This window comes from Condylostylus longicornis, unplaced genomic scaffold (genome assembly GCF_029603195.1).
Source record: "Condylostylus longicornis isolate FDR11 unplaced genomic scaffold, ASM2960319v2 ptg000080l, whole genome shotgun sequence".
Taxonomy (NCBI): Eukaryota; Metazoa; Arthropoda; class Insecta; order Diptera; family Dolichopodidae; genus Condylostylus; species Condylostylus longicornis.
In genome coordinates, this window is record NW_026578048.1 from 2118779 (window position 1) to 2141379 (window position 22601).

The 22601-nt window shown below is 25.3% G+C and overlaps 4 protein-coding genes across 4 annotated transcripts; 1 reads left to right on the top strand and 3 right to left on the bottom strand.

Moving 5' to 3' along the window:
• Window positions 1–264: 264 nt before the first annotated feature.
• Window positions 265–13305, bottom strand: LOC129613064 (GATA zinc finger domain-containing protein 15-like). Its single transcript, XM_055526981.1, has 4 exons — window positions 13068–13305; window positions 9419–9718; window positions 2441–2553; window positions 265–1406 (listed from the first exon to the last, which is right to left on the bottom strand). The coding sequence occupies exons 2-4, from the start codon at window positions 9614–9616 to the stop codon at window positions 542–544; spliced, it is 1176 nt and encodes a 391-aa protein (XP_055382956.1). The 5' UTR covers window positions 9617–9718; window positions 13068–13305; the 3' UTR covers window positions 265–541.
• A 3909-nt stretch (window positions 13306–17214) lies between these two features.
• Window positions 17215–19230, top strand: LOC129613019 (mitochondrial chaperone BCS1). Its single transcript, XM_055526895.1, has 5 exons — window positions 17215–17862; window positions 17926–18277; window positions 18328–18522; window positions 18582–18879; window positions 18952–19230. Exons 1-4 carry the CDS (start codon window positions 17400–17402, stop codon window positions 18877–18879), a joined length of 1308 nt encoding a protein of 435 aa, XP_055382870.1. The 5' UTR covers window positions 17215–17399; the 3' UTR covers window positions 18952–19230.
• Window positions 19231–19240: 10 nt separating this feature from the next.
• On the bottom strand, window positions 19241–19600 carry LOC129612960 (RNA guanine-N7 methyltransferase activating subunit). Its single transcript, XM_055526823.1, has one exon. The coding sequence runs from the start codon at window positions 19598–19600 to the stop codon at window positions 19241–19243; it is 360 nt and encodes a 119-aa protein (XP_055382798.1).
• LOC129613020 (uncharacterized) lies at window positions 19493–20532 on the bottom strand. Its single transcript, XM_055526897.1, has 4 exons — window positions 20384–20532; window positions 19900–20187; window positions 19737–19838; window positions 19493–19674 (listed from the first exon to the last, which is right to left on the bottom strand). The coding sequence occupies exons 1-4, from the start codon at window positions 20499–20501 to the stop codon at window positions 19631–19633; spliced, it is 552 nt and encodes a 183-aa protein (XP_055382872.1). The 5' UTR covers window positions 20502–20532; the 3' UTR covers window positions 19493–19630.
• Window positions 20533–22601: the final 2069 nt, after the last annotated feature.

Below are 22601 nucleotides of genomic sequence, written 5' to 3' on the forward strand. Positions count from 1 at the left end.
TATTGTAAGAATTTACAAAATAATTGTATATTTAAAACTTATTCAAAGATCTAATAACAGAGATCATAAAATATCACTTAACTTGGAAAATAATATTCTTAAAAATTCAGAATCAAATTAAATTTATAATTACAGATTGGTAAACAAACCAATTTGTTACTAATGCTGTACAATTATAGTACCTGTTTCATACACAGTTATTAAGTTTTTTTAGAAAATAAAGAAGAATCAATAATAAATCTAAATTTGTGCATAATGTAATATACAATTGTTATTGTAAAAAAAGTGATTCCGGAATATATCTAGAAAAAAATAAATTCCTATCAGCGCTCATGCATCTGTCCAAAAAATTTTACATAAATTCAATTTGCAAATTATGCGCTATTTTAAATTACTGAATAGTTAAATATACATAATTTAGCATCATTAAACATGTATTTGATTTTATATTAGTTCTTACATCTAAATCCATCAATTTTCGCTATTATTACATATACATTTATAATATTAATATATTTCTTTTTTAATTTTTAATTTCCTATCATCGGTTTTCATTTGATTCAACTAAATTCGGTAAAACTAAATCAATTTCAACGTATTCCGGATAATTTACACTATTACTATCTTGATTAATTACATTATTATTATTACTATTACTATTGTTATTAATATTATTACTATTAGAGATATGATTATCAATATTATTGCTATTCGTGCTATCCAAACTACATCTTCTTGTTGTATGATTACTGTTATTGCTACTTCTTCTACTTATATGGCTAACATTATGTTCATTATTACTTGCTCCTTCTTCACTACTACCACCATAACCAGTATCCGCTCTTGAATAACCAGGTAATTCTTCTATATCTTCATATGGTATTGAATATAAATCACATGATTGTTTTATAGAAGGAGATGTATGTATAATATATCCTTTACTTAAACTTCCTCCTGCTAATTGTGAATTCATTTTGTGACTATGTAATGGTGATGGTGCAATTAATGATGGTGGTTGAATATAACCATTTAATGTATTAGTATTTGAATGATTATAACATTTATCTAAATCAGTATAACCCAAATAGCCATTGTGATGTGCATCAGGATATCTTAATGGTTCCATATAAACGCTACCAACACCAATTATTGAATTAGCTGTTTCTGATACTGATGACATACTTGTATTATTTGTTGGTACATAACTAACAAAATCATGTGCTCGTCGTATTGTATATTGATTACATCGTCCACCGCATTCTTCATAAAAATTTTTATTCTGATATTTAGGTTGAGCTAAATAACTTCTAGCACTATTATCAGATGAATTTGATTCAGAATGTTGTAAAGTATGCTTAACCAAATTTTTCAATTCCTTACATCCATCGTCTTTTTGATTCATTAACCTGTAAACCCAAAAATAGTGATATTTTATTAAAAAATATTCAAAACAGGCTAATAATGTTTTTAAAATTAATCGTAAGCAAATTATATGCAAATAAATGAATGTAGCAGTACCATTTTTTGTTTAAACACTAGTTAGTGTAAAAAATTAAATACATATACTAGTACTTAATTACTGATAAAAGGCAATTCTCTAAAAATATGTTGAACTTTTATAAAAATAATAAGAACAAATGTTCGTAAATTCATTTATCACTGCTATTAACTTACAATACATATTTTCAATTAAAAAGCAGTTCAATTTCTGAATTAAACTAAAATATTTTCTTATTGCCTTTTTTATATTCTAAGTTTTATATTTAATTACTGTCATTTTGATATATTTTACCAATGTAAACATGGCATAAAAATTTCTAAATTTAAAAAAAAAAAATTGTTCCATGTTGAGAATTTTCAATATTGTTCATTTTATGCTGGATTCACTACTTTGTCAGTTTTAAGGTAGGGTAATTTGAAATTGAAACAATTTTTTTGCTGAAGAAGAGTTTTTTTAAAGTAATTAAAGTTACCACTCTAACTTTTGAATAGAAGTTTTAAAAAAAACATCCGCCCTAATGTTGAATTTGATTTAATTTCTCTAAAAGTTGAAAATCCTTAATTTTTGAGGGAGAGACCAAAAGCTCAACTAAAAATAAAGAAAATGTCATCAAGTAAATTTTCCGAAACCAGCGAAATACTGAATTCATAATTTTAGAGTTAAGGATGATAAAAAAGGTAAGGATATTTTGACACTCAGAAAAATTTTTAATAAATTTTTAGGTTTCAAATTTAATTCTGTTTTGTAGTGAGTAAAGTTTTAGAGTATGGACGACTTATACAATTTTTTTAAAAATGATTACTGCAGTACAATTTAAATTGGATGTACTTATTTTTAAAAAAATATTTTTACTTAATAACAATATAATTTCTTTCTTCTTAATTCATTATAATTAACAAATTCTTAATTGCAAATTGTTGAAAAAAATTTTTTTTTTACCTTCTTACATAAATCATTGAGAATGCTATGACTAATAATAAAATGAAAGCAAAAACGCCAACTAATGTTAAAGCTTGTATCATCGGACTAGATAAACCATTTGTTCCAAATACCTGTAAAGAAGAAAATATAATCAAATTAAATAATTATTTAAAATTGTTAATATTTTTAAATAAAATAATATAATAATTAAATACAAAATTAAACGCAAGACTACTGAAATAGAATTCAGTTACTTACTTATTACAACCGAATTATGAATTTAAGTATCGAATTATGAATTCGATTATTTATTATTATACTTTTATTTTGATTTCAACCAATATGGTCAACACTTATTGTTTCAAGTTAAATCACAATCAAGTTTAGCAAATATTTGAAAACGGTAATATGAACAATAAAAAATTGTTTTAATTTTAATAAAAAAATATTGTCGCGGTAGTGTCTAGGTGAGTTTACTTCCATATTTTGTAGGAAATCGGAAATTTTAGAAGCAATGCAGGTGTTTCGACCTTCTGGTAGAAAATAGAGCATGAACTTACAGAAAACGGAATTCTTTAAGTAACTATGTTTTCACTATAAATATATACAATAAAACTGAAAGCAACCATCCTCTTAAATACAATTTCAAATTTCTCCGAATGCCACGAAAATAGCTAATGCAATTCTGTTACTCAAACATTACATATATGATAATAAAAAACGACTTTTTTTTTAAATGTTCACAATTTTTTTCAAAATACATAATCTAATAATTTTCTTAAGAGTGTGAAATTTATGTTAAAATTATTAATAATTTTGAAAAAAAAGTTGTTTTTTTTTTACACATTCCTATATATTTAAAATTTATAAGAATGGATGACATATGTTTGATTAGACTGAACCTATTGCATATGTTTTTTTGTGTCCTTTAAAATTTTAAACGTTGATTACATACTTACATCATATATTCGTTCTTATTCAATAAAAAAAGAACATTAATTGAGATATAAGTATGTAAGTTAGTATATTATATTTGTTACATAAATAAAAGTTACAAAAGATAACCAAATATCTTTAAGAGAAATGTGAACCGAGCATTAAATAAATTATAATTAGGAACAACCTTAACATATCTATTATAAAAGAAAAAAGGACAATATACAAAAAATTTTGATGCACAACATAAAAAAAAATATTCGGAATCTTAAAATAAAATATACTCAAGTATTTATATCTAAATATGGACATATTTCCCCGTATATACATGCATGCTTGTATATAAATATGTACGTGTATATACAAACGTGCACGGAAATTTATTCTAGAGTCCGACTATAAAGGAATATGTTAGTTAAAAAAAAATTTAACAATAAAAATTAAAAGAGGGTCAACTTTAAAAGAGAAACTAAGATAAAATTAAAAAGAAGTTAGTGTTAAAAACTCTGTACATGAAAAAGCACATTTTATTTTCTTTGTTTTGTGGTTAGCAAATCATTTCAATTGGTTTGTGGAAAGAGGACCCGAAACTTCAATGTTCAATCTTTAAAAGCATTTCATAAAGCTAGCATTATAGAGACTAAGGAGGATTGTCTTTTAGAATTAAGAAATATTTCAATACATTAATAAACCTATACAAATAACTTATAATGCATCCACATGTTAAAATTAGTATTTTTGTATTCATAATATTGAAACAAATTATAAAAATGAAATTTGATTAGGTAAATTTTATTTATTTGGTCGTTTCAATTCTAATTTCTAAGTAATTCCAAAATTAAGATTCACTCACTTTTTTTTTATTAAATATGATTTTTTTACTATTAAAACAAAAATTTACTATTAAAACAACTTATTTTAAAGTCTACTTTTTCTTATTTTACGAGAGTTTGAAGCAAAAAACATCAATCGGTCATAATAGGAAATGGCTCAGAAATTTTAAGTTGTTAGTTTCTAAGTACAGACAAACAAGATAAGGGAACATAACAAATAAAGTTTTACAGATTTTGTAAATTTAAAAGCAAGTATACGAGTAATACTCATATACCAATATGCATTTTAAAAATTTAATTTAGCTACATATATTTGAAATATTCCACTATTGTTTTCTTTTTCTTAACTTATAAAGTCTTGATTAGTATTTCTCTAAACAAAAATTAATATTATTTAATCATCATTTTATTATTCATATATATATACATATACATATATAAGTTTAATTCTTTTATAAAATATTCAAACAGAGAATTGTAGTACGTCCTACGCTAAATATGAGGAAAACATTTTCGGTCGATTATTTCAAAAAGGCATAGAAGTCTTCTATTTTACATTCTTAATCCTACCCATTGTTGCGTTTCATTTGAGTTAAAAAAATAAAAAAAAAATGTTATTCTTTTTATTGATACAGTGTTCGTTCTTTCATCATTTCATTGTTTCATTATTCAAGTATGGTCATATACCTAGCCTATTATTTAGTGTGCGTACTTTTACGGAAATAATGTACAATTTTTCTTTTTATGTTCTCCTCTTAATGGATTTGAAATGATCCGTATCCTTTTTTATTTTTTTTTTTTGTTATTTTGCTTCTTAAATTGCTTTCTACTCACAAGTCACATGTACATACGTTTATACATATACAGGATGATTAAGAAAGTTATGCAACTAAATATAACTTCGTTATACCACACATATATTCCGAAGGTATATAAAATAAGAATTAGGCAGCATGTCTCTTTTGAAGCCCTTTACTAGGAAAACTGTTTGTTTGAAGTTCCTATCTTTTTCAACACCGAAGTTATAATCAAAAAAACTTAGATAAGTAAAAATTTCGTGAAAATTTGTTAAAATCCCTGGAATTCGGAAACTCTTGAGATTTTACATCCAGTGTGGAACAAAAGTTTTACCCATTTTTGATCTTCTAACCAATGATATATATGGTTGTATAACTTTCTGAATCACTTTGTATATCTACTATACGTACGTACAAATTTCGTTTGCCTAGGCACAAAACTACGCTTTAAATGTTCGTATTTCTTGTACTTATACGTATTAAAAGATATCTTTAATACATAGCCATAATATTATTCTTATACGTATACTTAAAAAAAATTACGATTATTTTTAAAAGTAAAGCATAAAAATTTAAGATTATTACAAATTGTTATTATCATTAATACAAGATTGTAAATATAGGAAATTTATATTATTTTTCACAAAAAATATTCTAGTATTTTTCTTTCATAATATTCAGAATAAAATGTATTTTAGTTATACTCCAATTAAGTACCCTTACATATATAAGTATGCTTGTATATAATTTTAATGAAAATGTTTTAAAAATAATCGAATTTTATTAATAATTTTGTTATTTCTGTAACATGTTTAAAATTATCTCAAATAAATTGTAAGAAATCTGTAAGTTTCTTCAAAAAAATTATTTTATAAAATGTTTATATTACATAATATAAATAATATTTCTTTCAAATTTTGAGGCTTTTTCTGTTATAATAACAATAAAATCAGGAACACACGTTAGTGTTAGCACAATGTAATGGTTAAAATACCTTTGAAAAAAGAGTTCTCATTAATTTAAAAATATGAATTATTTATCATCGTCATATACAAAATAAATTATTTCATTTCCAAAACTATTTTTGAGATCCATACAATTTTCAATTTCAAAATAGCTTTGTATAACATAAGTTTTCATAAAAAAATTTATTTAATTAGAAATATGAAAGTTATGACTGAAGTGTTCTGTGCTGATATATTTAAGGTTTAATTAGCACGTAGTTTAGTTGTTTTATTATGCTTAAAAAATGTTTAAATTCCTTTGAATCAAAATATGTACTTCATTATCGTTAAGTTATACTTATAAATCGTATTTCGAGCGCTGACTTTCTTCTATTAAGAAAATAATAATTACGAAATTTTTACATTTAAAACAGTTTAGCTACAGTTTTGTTTGTAGATTATCCAAAATATTCAGTTAAACTTTCTTTGACATAAGTTATAACATTTGAACTGTACATACTTTGTATATGTATTTCGCTATCATTGATTAAAAATTCTTATGAATACCGGTAATCCTCCTGCTTACATGGAATCACTTAAATGTTTGTTAAACAAGAACACACAATAATCCTTTTTTGATTTATACATACCTAAATCAAACAAGGATTACCCACTGAATTCGCTTGAAAATAGCATTTTACTAGAAATATTATTTTTCGACATAATAAGTGCGGCTAATTGAAACCAAAAAAATGTTTAGCTTTAACTCTATAAGTAATACATAAATTTTTGATAAAAAAAATAAATACTTTCAGTTCATTTTTGATGACTACATAGAAATGTGCTTCAACAAATTTATATGATGTATGAATTTTCCATAACTATCATAAACTACGCATATTTACAATTATAAATTTGTTATATATAGTCATGACTGCAAGTAAGAACAGAAATTACAAGTATTTATTCAAAACAAAACTACTTAATTAGTAAGTAAATCCACCTTAGGTCTACCTTGCGCATAAAAAAAACCGTCTGTGAATATAATTTCCTTAATAAGCTGCTCATGTTGGAATTACATTTTAAATTTTTATTTAACAAATCGTTTAGTTCAAATTTACGCAAATTTTCCATTGAAATTTTACTTTAAGACAAGTTAATACTATGTTTAAAAAAAAAATCGCATAACTCTTAAAATAATTTGAATTAAAAATTTATTTGCATGATCTCATTGACTTGAGTCCCTAAAACGTGCAAAAAATTCAAAGGTGACAATATATCAAAAAAAGGTGTTAGAGTATTGAATTTCAAAAAAAAAAAAACATGAAATTGAAGGTAAAAAAAAACTCAAGTCAAAATTTTCTGCTACGACAAGCCCAATGTAATCAAATACTCTTTATTAATTTGCATTGTACATAATATTTAAATTTTTTTATATATAAGTGTGTGCAACGATACATATTATCCTTTATAACACTTAAATAATCAATAATAACAAAAATATTGAGCCGAAATTTCTTTTATACATAAGTGAGTACTCACATATTGTTTTCATGAAAATAATTCAAAATACATGGTAAAAATTTATAAGAAATTCATTTTAAGGTCAAGTCCATAGCATAATAAGAAATTCACGAAAAAATTATTAAACGAGCCGCAAAAAAAAAAAAAAAACACTAAAAAAAACCTTACCAACTAACAATCCTTTTTTTGCAACACTCTTAATTTTAGACTTTAGCATAATGAAAAAGACAAGAGAATTTTATATTTTTAATAAAATATCAAATAACACAATTTTTAATGAGCACAACAAAATTCTTGTATTGATTTGAACATTAATGTATGTTTATATTTTATAAAAATTTGTCAGGACCTGAACCTTGCACTTTTATTCATTCTGAAGAATAAAGGGAAAAACATTTTTTTTTAAATATTTTCCCTTATCCAACTCAATTATATGTGCATAATACTATAGAAATATACGTATACTCGTATTCTCAGTTTAATTTTTTGCGATTTTACGTCAAACCTGATTTTACCAACAAATAAAGCAATAATCGTATATTAATTTTAGTGATATTCCGTTTATTAAAGTTGAATTTTACATTCTTGCTAATTTTTATTAATTAAACATAATATTCCATTAAATTGTAATTTCCAAATAACAACTTGTTTAAGTACGAGTATCTACTTAATTACATATAAATAAATCAGTAAGTAACAATAATAATGTAAACCGAAATATACTCTGAAACACTTGCAATTAGAAAAAACTATTTACAACTTTTTATTTCATTGTTAAAATCATTTAATTAATTAAATATAATTTTACAAGTATGCTTTTAAATACTTATAGAGAACTAAATGTTAATTACATTATAACGACCCAAAAACAATAATTATTTTATTTTAATATTGTGTTAAAAAAGATTTATTTTAAATTTAGAATATTTAGAAATTTTTAATGCAATTTTAATAGGATTTTTTTGTATTCAAAATTTTAAATAAAATAAAATGTAAAATTGTTGTATTTTTAAAAATTAGGTTAAAATTATTACGAATTGCAAAATATAAAACCTTTCTTATATAACATTGCTATACCAAAGTTTTCTATTAATTGAATTGCATTTGTTACCTATTATAGTTAATTATCGATTTTAGTTAACTCAATAATTAAAAATTGATTCAAAAATAAGGCCTTATGTACTCTTGCAAAATTAATTCACAATATTTATTGCAATGATTTTGTGCAATATATTTTTTACGATGACTCAAATAAGTGCAAAATTCAAACCGGCAGCTCAAATTGTTATAAGTAAGATAAAATCGTATAACTAAAAGAAAAAATGCAGTTTTTACTCATTTTAGTTGTTTAAAACAAGTCTAGCATTAGACAGTCAAAAAAGAACTCAGTTATCACAAATTGGTGTATTTAAGGCTTTGATGATATATCAATGTCATTATTAGCGATACTTTTAGAACTTAAAAATTTCCTGAGAGCGGGAGAATACTGTTGTAAATTACAAAAATAATTCTTTAATCTACATACGTATATACATATAATGTACGATTCATTCATGTTAACAAAATAACATCTAATTTTACAAAAAAAAAAAATATTTTCAAAAGAGCAAGAAAATATGTGGCAATAGCCTACCATAGTTTTGAAATGTCATACTTCCTAACCAAAGAAATTTCCTAGATATTAGTAAATATGACATAAAATTCCATTTTATGTCACGATTGCAGGATTTTAAATGTATATATACAGTTCATGTTCACAGTTAATGCTATAATATTTAAAATTTTGTAGAAATGCAAATTATTTCCTTAAAAATTTTCAATAATTTTGATTACTTATGCAATTACATATTTCATTCAATAGTGATTACGAATACTAAATAATTAAGTATGTCACAATTCAACTCACATTTAATTTATTTATATATTTTTAAAATAAATAATTAATTAAAATTTTTTATTTACCGGAATAGCTGCACACATGTCATTATTCCAATTTGACATTTGGTTAAAAATTTCGTCTTCATTGCATTTAACAAAATTCTCTAATGTTGGTGGTATTGGTGGTGGCGGTAATTCAAATTTAGGTGGTGGTAAAAAATAATTAGCACTACATTCATCACAATTAACATTATCGTCCGTTATTTCCCACATATTTTGCATATTCACTTATTCTATTTACTTATATTTAATTATTTATTTCACTTAATCCTTTTTTTTCGCTTAAACTAACGTTAAAATGATTTTCTTATAAAATTATTAAACCTGAAATAGAAAAATAAAAATGAAATTTCTTGAAATAAAATTTTCTTTTTCGTTTATAATTAATATCAAATTAAATAAGAAAATACATACATACATACATACATAAGTAGAAAGTAAAAAATTTCAAAATAAATTTCTTAAAATATAGTCATTAACAAAATTTTTGACTGCTTTTTGGCTATCTTTTATATTTTGTATAAATTAAAAATATTAAAACGTTAACTCATGCGTATCATTAGAGCGTTTGCTAATTATTTCGCTTGAAATAACTGAATAATGGGTACAAAAAACGAATATTTGTTGTAAGTACTCAAATGTAGAACTAAATTAAGTATAGAAATTTTAACCCTAATTTACTAGCTCAAATTTAATCAGTTAATCATAATAATGCTAACTTACATTGCAGCAAATAAACTCATTTTATAGTTTTACTTTTGTATAAGTAAGTAAGTTTTCAAATAAGCAGTTACTTATTTAGTTGTTTGATAAAAATTATTTTACTTAAGTAACTACATAGCCATTTATATATTATATTTTCTTGTTAATTTTAATTCTTAAATTTGAATTTAAGCTTCAAAATTTTTAAATATTTAGACTATTATTACTTGTTAACTACATTAAAACAATTTGTTATGAACTATAGGATTATTTTTATTCATAATTTTCATATTTAAGTATATTATACGTTCGATACTGTGCAATAAAATAACTCAAATTACAAATTAAATAACCTAGAAAATATAAATTAAATAATCTTATCAGAACAAAATTTCTCATCAAAACAAAACGATTATTGCGAACATGAAGAATTAATTGAAAAAAATACAATAAGCATTCTTTATATATTTATAGCTCCAAACCGCCTGCACTTAAAAAGATTATTTTGATAAGTTGTGCTTTAAATTTCACTAACTAGATCACAAATATCGGAATGTAACACTACTGAACCCGATGTAATCTAAATAGCCAATGAGAGAAATCTTAACCCGATGAAATATTCGAATTTAACAATATATAAAATTATATTTAGGTCAAAAATTATGCTACTTAATCATTGTACATAAGTTTTGTTTAATTTGATTGAAATTCGATGAGTAAACAACCTTAGATTAAAGATTTTGTTTGAAAATGTAGAGCATCAATTTTATCAAGCAAAATTTTTCAACAAAGTTTGATCTCTAAATATTGTCCCTGCAATATTTTAATAAAATAATCAAAAAATATCCTAGTACGGACAACACTATTCACTAAAAATTTTTAAAATAGTGCACTGAAATATTTTCTTTCTCTATCCACACATAAGTTTTAGTTTTCTATGAAATTTTAATTATTTTACAAAATTTTGGTTAATTAATGTGAATCAATTATGTTTGAATGTTCTGCAATTCAAATACTTGTGCTTTTCTTACATATTTTTGGAATTTTATTATAAAATCTGATAAATTTCATTAATTTGCTAGCATCCTAGTGTACATAAAAGTAACATACTTCATATACATATGTATGTAAATATTTAAAAGACCTCATACGAAAAAATGTTCAGGAATGGTAAAATTGCTCTCAATTTAATTATGGAGCAATTGAATTTACATCGCAAAAGTAGTTTAACAATAATCTTACTATTTATGACAACGAATATTAGTAATGTTATTTTACCAATTCTAGCTAATAAGTAGAACTTGCAGTATAACATTATCGTCGTCAGAAGCGAAGAGATAAAAAATTATTAAACGTTATTATTCAGTTCAGAAAGAATACCTAAGAATTGAAGAGTCTACGAATTAAGCTCTAAAAGAAAAGTTGACTTATTTGAATCTTAATATACTCCTTTTAACTAGTATTTAACTATTTCTTTTATTAAGTCATAAATAGAATATAAAGCTTTAACTGATCAATTTTAGCAAATTGATAGTCATTAGTCAGCATACTACATATTCGATTTTAACCTTCGATTCTACATAACTGACTTATTTACTTAATATAAAAGATTTAAACAAAAATATTTAAGTAAGTAAGTACTTATTTTTAACTTATTTGATTGATTGTGATTTGTGTTATTTATCTTTACATTCAAATTGACCAGACGCCTATATCTATCTCCACATTATTCAGCAAATAATTCTTTTAAGCTGAATTTTTTTTGTTATACAGAATAACAAAAATTTCAAAGCCAGAATCCAAATATTCTTATAAGTAATTTAGCTATTTAATAACATATTTTATTTCAATCATAAACAATTACCTATACAATTAAAAATCATGTAACCTCAATAAAAATAGAATAATTGTAGGCATATGCATACACATTTTTAGTATATTTTTTATAACTGTGGCGTAATCTAGTATAATATCTATACTGTGATTTAATCTAACAAAATATCAAAAAATGAATATGAAGTACTCGTACTTATAAGTAACAAGAAATCCTAACAAATATGATATTTTTATTATATACACAACGACTGAGCTTAGAAATTATAAGAAAAAAAAACGAGATCGAAATTATTGAAATGTAGCCATTACCATTCTGTACTCTAATGCTGTATATTAGGAAACGAGTATACTACAATTAGATTGAAATATACTTAGCACAAGTCATCATGAATCCAAAAAATACCTATATGACTAAATACAAGTTTATAGGTATATATTTTTTTTACAATTTTTTATTTTTATGCGAATTACAATTTGTATCTATTTAAGTATATGATTGAAATTGCAAACATTACTTATAATTTGTTTTAATTCCATTAAGTACAATTTATAAATAATTTTTATATCTTCACTATACCCAGCTATGAGAAAAAATTGGTATACGTACGTATTCCTTTAAAGTAATAATAAATAATAGATTTAGAATAAAATAATATATTTTGCAGTATTATAGCTGTCCTACATTTTCACTTAAAAAAAAATAAAATTAACTATTAATTGAATTAATATTTATTTATTAATTAATTATGTAGGTACTAATTAAGCTTTCATCACTCATATATTTATCGTTAAGTATTCTTATCTTCCTACTTGTCCACAAACACACCCACATATAATCGCACAACTTGAGATATTATTAAATTTGATCAGAATAAAATCAATTTTTAAATCAGAATAAAATCAATTTCGAAATTCGATATTCCATATTAAAAACCTCAATATCCTTCAATAAGTAAATAACACATCACATTCAAGTGATACGTCTGATATAGAACATGAATGTACTTACGTCTCTACATTAATACAATAAAAGTCAAATACATATTTAGTACATGAAGTGTGTACATATTATGTATAAAGTATGTATGTATGCATATTATCCTTAATAAAGCCCTAGACGCAATATTTTTCTTACCTAGATTCTTTTTTATTTGTATTCCTTTAATATAATTATAAATTCCTTTGATAATTTTTTTAAAACTTAAATAAGTAATATGTATATTGTACACTTTTATGTTAATTGCTTTTCTATATTGTACATACTAATAATTTTCACATAATATTCATACACTTTGGATAATTTCTTTCTTATATTATTTGACAAAGTTGTATTTACACTTTGCTCCTTTATTTATTTTTTTTTTAATTTGTACTTAACTCTCATTTCTTTAAATTTGTTTGAATTCGCATAAAATTCAAAACTTCTTTTCAAATTATTTTATTAGAATTTTTGCTTTTGCTTAAATTTATACACACATCCATATATTCATATATGTAGGTAATTCAAATATTTTTTGGTATTTTAATTGAATTAAAATTGCGTATTTTCAAGCAAATTTTTTTTGCTTTTTTTAATTTTTATTAATCTTTAAAATTTTTTTTTCATTTTAATTTATTTATTAACATTTCTCAATATTTTATTTGATCACAATAATATTTTATCCCAACATTCACAAATTTTTATATTTGAAAAATTAATATTTACTATAAAAAAAAAGAAATTAATATACACCTGAATAACACATGTTTTCACGTCAGTTATCTCTAGAATACTAAACTCTCATCAGTCATTTCATCTCTTCAGCTTCACCGGTTTTTACAGATACAAACAGAAACAGAAGAACAGGAAAAGAATTTCTTTTTTTTTCAAATTCTCTTCTGTTTATGGTTTTGCAGAAATGCTTTACATTTAAATTTAACATTTTAACATAACATGATAATTGGAATATACTACACTTAGGCCTAACAGAGGTGACAAAATAACACTAACAGAGTACAATCCGTACATTCATTGAGTACTCATTTCATTTAGAAACATAACATTCAACATTACAAAGCTCACGACCTTTTTCTAACATAAAGCCATTTTCATACAAAAAAATTATCAAAAGTTGTTTTGCCTTGATCACTTTCCCATTCTCTCATCTTTTGTTCTTTCTTCTCATTAAAATTAGAAAACGGAATTGTTGTTGCAATTGGTTCTAATTTATTATTTATAACCATTTGAATAAAACAGAGATAAAGAAACAAATTGCAAATAAAAAACTCAAAAATGTGATATCGTGGTTCGTGAGATCATAATTCATAGAGATATGTATACATTTTTTTCTCTTTCATAATGAAATGAGTGATAATAATATATTTCATATTTTATGTAATTGTATGTACATATTAATATTAATATAATTGGACATTTAATATTTAATTACACAAAACTAATTACATAAACAAACAAACATTAACATTATCTTATTTTCCCTTTATGTGTGAGTTGGAAATATTTTAATTCATGTAAGGAAGAGCCAAAGAAACTAAAATTGCAAGTATATAAAAGTGAGTGAACTAAATATTAATATTTATTTTAGAACATCTTTGATTCCATTTTATCATAATGTAACACTTTTTTTACTTTTTTTTTTAGATGTAGCAGGTATTTTAAAAAGGTTTCGAAGACAGCGGTCCAAACTACCTATCTATCTATCTGGTGTTTACTTAACACTCTAAGGCGCATAATTAATACCTTACCTCATCTTATTCAAATAAGTATATACTTTTTCTGCTCTAATAATATACCAAAAATAAGATTTTATTTATGTATTTACCCAACAAAAAAAAAAGAATCTGTTACGTTATATGGATTTACTTTAATTACATATTAACTGTTATGTGAATATTATCACGATAAATAAAGAAAAAATCAATTTAACCATTTAGCAAAATAAAAATATCGCATATTTATTCGATTGTATAACTTAGTAATAATAGCTTAAAGAAATGCTTTCAAATTGTAATATAAGTACAGTAAAACCCGTTAAGTGCGCCTAAAAAAATCCAATTTTTGTCCGGTTAGACGTCTTAACCGCACCTGTTTAACTGCGCAAATAAAAGGCTTTAAGCGGGTTTTCAATAATGTTTTCAAAATATTGAATTAAAGCTGTTATTATAATTTTTTTTATTTTTTAAAAATTTTGAAATGACTTAATTGTTGAAATTCATTTGACATTAGACGTATGCGCATTCTATGAAAACAATTTACTTTTCAAATACTTTGAAAAATATTTTTTTTTGGTTTGTACTTGAGGCAGCAAAGCGATTAATTTTAGAACCAATTGAGAAAAATGTGAAAAAAAAACTCTTAGATTTGACATCACTGAATAGCATTAGAAAATTTAATAATAAAAATGTTTATAATATTTAATCAAAATGCACCAAAATATGAATAAATTTTGGTATACTTAATGCGCCTAAATAATAATAAAATTGAAATATTTCTAGGAATTAAAATTTTTTTGTAGATCAATCACTGATATTTCTTTGTAGCACGTACATCATTTAAACTTAGTTTGATAAAAGTTTTACTTGCTGTTTATATATACGAAAAAATCTGAGGTTTGATCCGAGTTTGATACAAATCGTATACGTAAATCCTGTTTGATATCAGTTTTTCTAATGGAAAATAATAGAAATTACTCTTCTAATCAGATCTGAAACGTTCTGGAAGTTCAGAGGAAGCGATCACCTGACTTAAAATATGGCTATAATTAAGATTTTGTGGTATATGCAAACAAAACCGTATATTTTTATGTTAGATTATAACAAATTTATCATTAACAGCTGGTAAAACAAAACAAAAATAAATTATGAGATATCAACAATTACCGTTGCAAATATTTGGTATATACATACTTTAAAAGATAAATGTATATGTCGCGATTGTTCCAAGTGAGAAATGTTTAATTGCGAATAATTTTTCTGCAATTAAAAAAATTGCATTTTGAAGTTTTTCATATTTTTAACTTTAATACACTTAGCAAATAGAAAGTTTTTGCTAAATTAGTTTGCAGTTATACTGTTGAAAGTATTTGAAAAAATCTTTAACCTTTTAACCGGGTTTCGTATTATGCAGGATGCAATTATTCGTAATTGACTATATTCGTTAATATTATATGTATGTATGTATATATAATATATATCAATACTTTGATGCTCTTTATTGACACATTTTACAGGAAGAAATATTGTTTTATGAAGATCTTTACTGCAGTTCACCTTTTCACCAGATTTGTTGGTCTTTCAATCGAAGTTTTTGTTTGATCTGTATTTGTATAACACGTTTAATTCTGCTTTCAAGCTAAATTTTGGTAAAAAACAATAGTTAGATTCAGTTCATTTTTTTGAGTTATTAAAAAATTCTTTCCAATCACCGAATAATACTTCATTTTCAAAACTTTCCCATATATTTAATCTTCATCTGAAGTGAATGTACACTTACTCTTTCCTTACCCAGCATTTACACGTACAAGTTACTTGCAAGAAAGTTGCAATACATACAAAAATTTTACTAACACATTGAAATATTTCTACTTGCTTGTTTACTTGCAGTTCAACTTGCAAGAAAATTTTGCTGCCAGTAATTTGAGCAAGTAATTTGACATATTCAGAAATTCACAAAAAAAAATTTGTTGTTTTGATTTTTTTTTTTTTTTAATTTAAAATTTTTGAATTTTGTTTTGAAAAAATTAAACTTAGCAAACTTATGGTTTCTAAAATTTATAAACAATTATTATTGCTAGTTGTTTTCTTCTCAAAGACATTTTCAAAAATTAACTTGCTAAACGCCTACGTCATAATAGCAAGTAATTTGACATTTCGAAAAACTAATTGACAATTAATATTATACAAACTTGCTTGCAAGTAACTTGTATGTGTAAATGCTGGGTTAGTAAAACATTTACTGCCAATTTCAGTTTTTTTCTTTCGCATACTTTGGCAGTTGTTCAGATTGTAAAAGATTGTAAATTGCATATAAACATATAAAAACTTTAAGGGTTTTTCCATAGATAATATTAACTAATATAATATGGGTTTTTCAGTCAGACACACAAAAAAACTCAAAATGAAAAAAGAGGCAGTTCAGTAATCCAACGGACTTTTTTAATTATGGTAATGATTGAGAAATGATGAAAATTGCACAAAATATGATAGGACGCTGGAAATGGAACACATAGTGATTGATTGAGCTTGCCTTTAGACTGATTGATAGAAAATCAGCTGTACAATATTATTTGTTTTAGGTTATGTCAGTCGTAAATTATTTTCGAAAATGTATCAAGAATTATATTAACTTATAAATCACAGTTTGTTTTAATTCCCAATTTTAGCCATAAAAATTAAAGATTATTTAGAAAAACCAATTACAATATATTAATTCTTAATAATTTATCTTCGAACATAAATATATTACAAAATGCCCATTATGGAATATTTATCAAGTCTTTCGGGTAATCCTTATTTTGGTGCTGGATTCGGCTTGTTTGGTATTGGAGCTGCAGCAGCAGCTGCAAGAAAAGGCTTACAAGGCGGATTAATATTATTTAGAAGACATTTCATGATTACTTTAGAAGTTCCATGTCGTGATAAATCATACCAATGGTTATTACAATGGATAACATATAAGGGTGCGAGACAAACACAACACCTTAGTGTTCAAACATCTTATGTTCAAAAAGATACAGGTCATGTAAAAACCACATATGACTTTATTCCAAGTGTTGGAGTGCACTTCATGAGATATGGGAAAACATGGATTAAAGTTGAAAGAACAAGAGAGCAAAAAACTTTGGATCTACATATGGGTGTTCCTTGGGAAAGTGTCACATTAACGGCTTTTGGAACAGATAAAGGTTTATATTTTAATATTTTAGAAGAAGGTAAGTAAACGTTTTTTCATATAATAGATTAAAATGTTAAATGTTGTAAATTTGACCAGTTAGCACGACAACTAGCGCTAAAAGAAACAGAAGGAAAAACAATAATGTATACAGCTATGGGAGCTGAATGGCGGCCTTTTGGCCACCCCAGAAAAAAGAGACCTATTGAATCAGTAACTTTGGAACCAGGGGTAGCAAATCAAATCGTAAACGACTGTAAAGATTTCATACAAAATTCTAAATGGTATTCAGATAGAGGAGTTCCATATAGAAGAGGATACTTGCTACATGGACCGCCAGGATGTGGGAAATCTAGCTTTATTACTGCATTAGCCGGTGAATTGGAATATGGAATTTGCGTATTAAATTTATCCGATAAAGGATTAACAGATGACCGACTTAACCACTTATTAAAGTAATTAAGTTGCGACCAAAGAAAATGTAGAAAAATAATTTTAATTTCAGTGTTGCTCCAGAGCAAACAATCATTCTTTTAGAAGACATCGATGCGGCGTTTATTTCACGGTTGGATACACAACAACAAAAATCTGCGTATGACGGCTTAAACCGTGTAACATTTAGCGGATTACTTAATTGTTTAGACGGCGTTGCATCTTCTGAAGCCAGAATAGTGTTTATGACGACTAATTTTATAGAACGGTTGCTAAAAACTGACCGTTAAGAAATGAGAAAATATGATTTATACTTCTTTTTTATAGACTTGACCCCGCTCTTATAAGACCAGGCAGGGTGGATGTTAAACAATATATAGGATATTGTGTAGAACATCAAATCGTAGAAATGTACAAAAGATTCTATACAAATGAAAAATCTGAAGAAAGTGCAAATAACTTCGCTAAAAAACTCCTTGCTTTTGAAAAACCAGTATCACCCGCACAAATTCAGGGATATTTCATGATGCACAAATTATCAGATAGTCAAACAATTTTAAATAATGTTGGTAACATTTGGAGTACAGACAAAAACCTAAAAGGGATTGAAAAAATATCTGCATAAGTAAAAAGTTAAATTTATTTTTTAACTGCATGTATTTTTATATTATAATGTAAACTTTACCTATACTTGTAGGACGCAAATTATTGAAACAAAAAATAAAAAACACCGAAAATTCATAGCGAAAAAATTTCATTTATGTATTTATCTCTTGATCAGACGTAATTTTTTGCACTTAAAGAGGGTCGAGAAACGTTGTTTAGAATTGTTTTTTGAAATATTTATTTTCAATTAGTAAAGCATTAATGTGGCCTAGTACATTGAAAAATTATATATGTAATTATATAACAAGGAATTTCAAAAAATTTTCAAAAAATTTTTTTAATCATTGCATATATTTATACATTTATCGGAAAACTCAGTCTTAATAATTATTTGTATTTTTCTTATTTCCGCTTGTATCATTGCCACCACCTCTTCTGTTGTAATGATATGGATTGTTTTTATTACCGTGGTAGCCTCCACGCCAATTATTGTACCTGTTTCCGCTATCCCCACTTCTACTTCCAAAATTTCCCCTATGATGGAAATTATTACCCCTTTGTTGATGTTGATGCGTATTCCAAGGCTCCACAATCGGCGGATCTGTTAATTCCTTCTGACAATGTGCTACAAATTCTTCATCGTTTTCAGTATAACGATAAGCAAATTCTTCTTCACATTCGTCCAAGAACTCAATATCTTTATCAGTAAGACGATTAATTTTCCGATTTGGATCGACCATTTTGAGTTGTTGCTTTATTCTACAATACCCTCAGAGATCTTGTTTATATTGTGTAGCAATAATTGATTTTAGTTCTTAAAAAAGAAACAAAAAAAAATATGAATATATACAAAAAAATATTTAATATTCCACAAACCACTTTCAGCTACTATATTTCTTAGATCAATTGCATAAAATCCTTTATCAGACGGTAGTTTTAAACTTGGCAATGCCGTCTCAATTGGTTCAAACATCCAACCTAAAATATTTTGTAAGAGAAATTCTATGTTGAAAGCTAGAACAAACATGTAAATAGATACCTATGTGAGCAGAGCACCTCGGGCAAAAGCAATATTTCCAAGCGTATCCTTCAAAAAATGTATACAAAGTCTTCCAGTTGTTATCTATTATTACTAATGAACAGCTAGCTTTTTTTAAAACAATTATTTCAAATTGTTCCTTTCTTGCATTACCAACTAATTGCACGATTACCTTTCTCTTACCAAATAATGTTTCATTTGAGTACGCCAAATATTTATCACTTAGTTTTGTAACAATAAGGTTCGTTGGAGCTGTATCAGATCCGCACCCTCGGCAAAGAAGATAGTCTTTAAGCAAATTAAATGTTTATTTAAAATGTATGTATGCAATTATTATTATATATAAAAAAATCCCTAGCAAACTAAAGCTTTTGATTTCGTTATACGTACATATATATGTATGTATGTACATTTTAATTTATTAAAGTTAAACCCACACTTTGAAGAATTAAATTTCATTATAAATTTTTAATTTATATGTTACCTTCTAAAACAGTTTCTTCTGCTGACTCAATTGAATTATCTTGTATAGTTAATAATGAATTTTTACTAAAACAAATAATTATGTATAAAATAATGAAAAAGTTACAACCCCAAATCATAATTTTTCATCCTTCTCGTTTTGACGTTTACTACTAATTGCTAATGTTAATAATATTAATATTTTGCAGTTTACAGAAAACGTCAACAACAATTGTCAATCGTTCCTATGCGGTTTTGTTGTCCACGTTCAATATTTCGTTCAAGGTTGCGATTGAAGAGTTACCAGTAACAATGTTCCAATATTTATTTTACTTGAAACATAAACTCTCTTTCATAAAAAGTTAGGAGATAGATGCATAGAATCTTATACCATTCTTAAATTTTTTTTTAGTGTTTACTTTTTAAGGCACCTTTTTAGGCTTTATTGAAATTTTTATTAAAAGAATTCAAGAAGGTTTTTAATTAAAATCAGAGTATAATACAACCAGTTAAATTTTTATTAAGTTTTTAATCTGAACTTACGAAATTTTGGGCTTTAATTTAACAACTTTTCAAACTTTGTAAAATTTTATATATTAAAAATTTTAATTTGCAGTTACATATACTTAAGTTCTATTTGCAAGTAGTGGTAGCATTTTAATGACAGCGTCTGCAAAAAATTAGATTTTACTTTTACTTGACTTTTTTGAATATTGGTACAATTGGCGGTTTTGATTTTCGTAATGCTTATCAAAATGTAAAAGTAAAATTAAATCCAATTAAATTTTTAAAGAAAAACTTTTAGTATGTCATTTAATATTGACATTTGACTTTAGTTTTTTTATAGTTTTGTTTATCAAAATGCTAAGTGAACAGTAGAATAAAGTTGACATAAAAAGTGTGCATTTTGATAGACACTGTTTTTCTTTACTTTTTTCAAAATTGCTTCTTTTAGCTCACTTAAAAAATTTAAAAAAAAATTTATAAAGCTCAAAATATGACTTTTTTAAGAATTTTTTACATTCAAAAAATTTATTTTTTGAATGTTTAATTTCATAATTGGAAAAACAGATTATTTGGGAACAAAACATAAATTTTTATAAATTTTAAAATAAACGTCAAACTTTTTACTAGCGCATGTAAACGTAAAGATCAATTATAAAACCGAGCGAATTTTCGATCTATTGTACGAGGGTCACTATTTATATTTCGGGTCCTGGCAATACTAGTGCTGCCAGGTGCAATCTGACACTTCCATTGGAAAGTTTGACATTTTTTAGGACAACTTCACTCAGAACGTTTTGTCATTCGAGCGCGAATTGTTTTGTTTACAGTGACTTGAAAAATTCATCTCGGTCAAAAAATGGAATTGTCCCGTGAAAATTTTCGTGCGATGATTTTTTACGATTTTCGGCACGGATTATCGAGACAAGAGTGTCTCGATCAACTTATTTCGACTTTTGGTGATGAAGCACCATCAAAAACCACTGTAAATTGCTGGTACCAAGAGTTTGGTTTCGGACGCCGTTCGCTCCAGGATGAATTTCGTGAAGGTCGGCCAAGAAGAAATAAGGAAAACAAACAAGCGCCGGCGAATCATTCTTCATCATGACAATGCAAGCTCTCACAAATCAGCTGAAACAATGGACTATTTGAGCACTCAAAATGTCGAATTGATGGGTCATCCGCCGTACAGTCCTGATTTAGCACCCAATGACTTCTTCTTATTCCCTCACATCAAAAAAAAAATGCGTGGACAACGATTTTCAACACCTGAAGAAGCAGTCGATGCGTTCAAAAACCATGTTTTGGAGGTGTCTCAATCGGAGTGGAAAAAGTGCTACGAAAATTGGTTTCAGCGCATGCAAAAGTGTATTGATCTTCATGGGGAATATTTTGAAAAACAATAAAACCATTTCCAATGATAAATGTTTGTTTTTTATTGCTAGACCCGAAATATAAATAGTGACCCTCGTATAATATTGACTTACATTTATGACTAAATGTATAAAGATCTACATTGTACCAAGGACATTAAAAATACTATTAATAAAGTAATTGATTGTACTATTATTACAAGTCTTTGATTGTACATACCCATAGGGTATGTTCTTAAACATTTTATGATATTTTTCAAATTTTAGGTTGATTCAACTCTCTGAGTTCAAAATTGCAGCAACAAAATTGAAGGAATATTTATGAAACTCCACTTTTTATATATGTGTGAATTTTCATATATG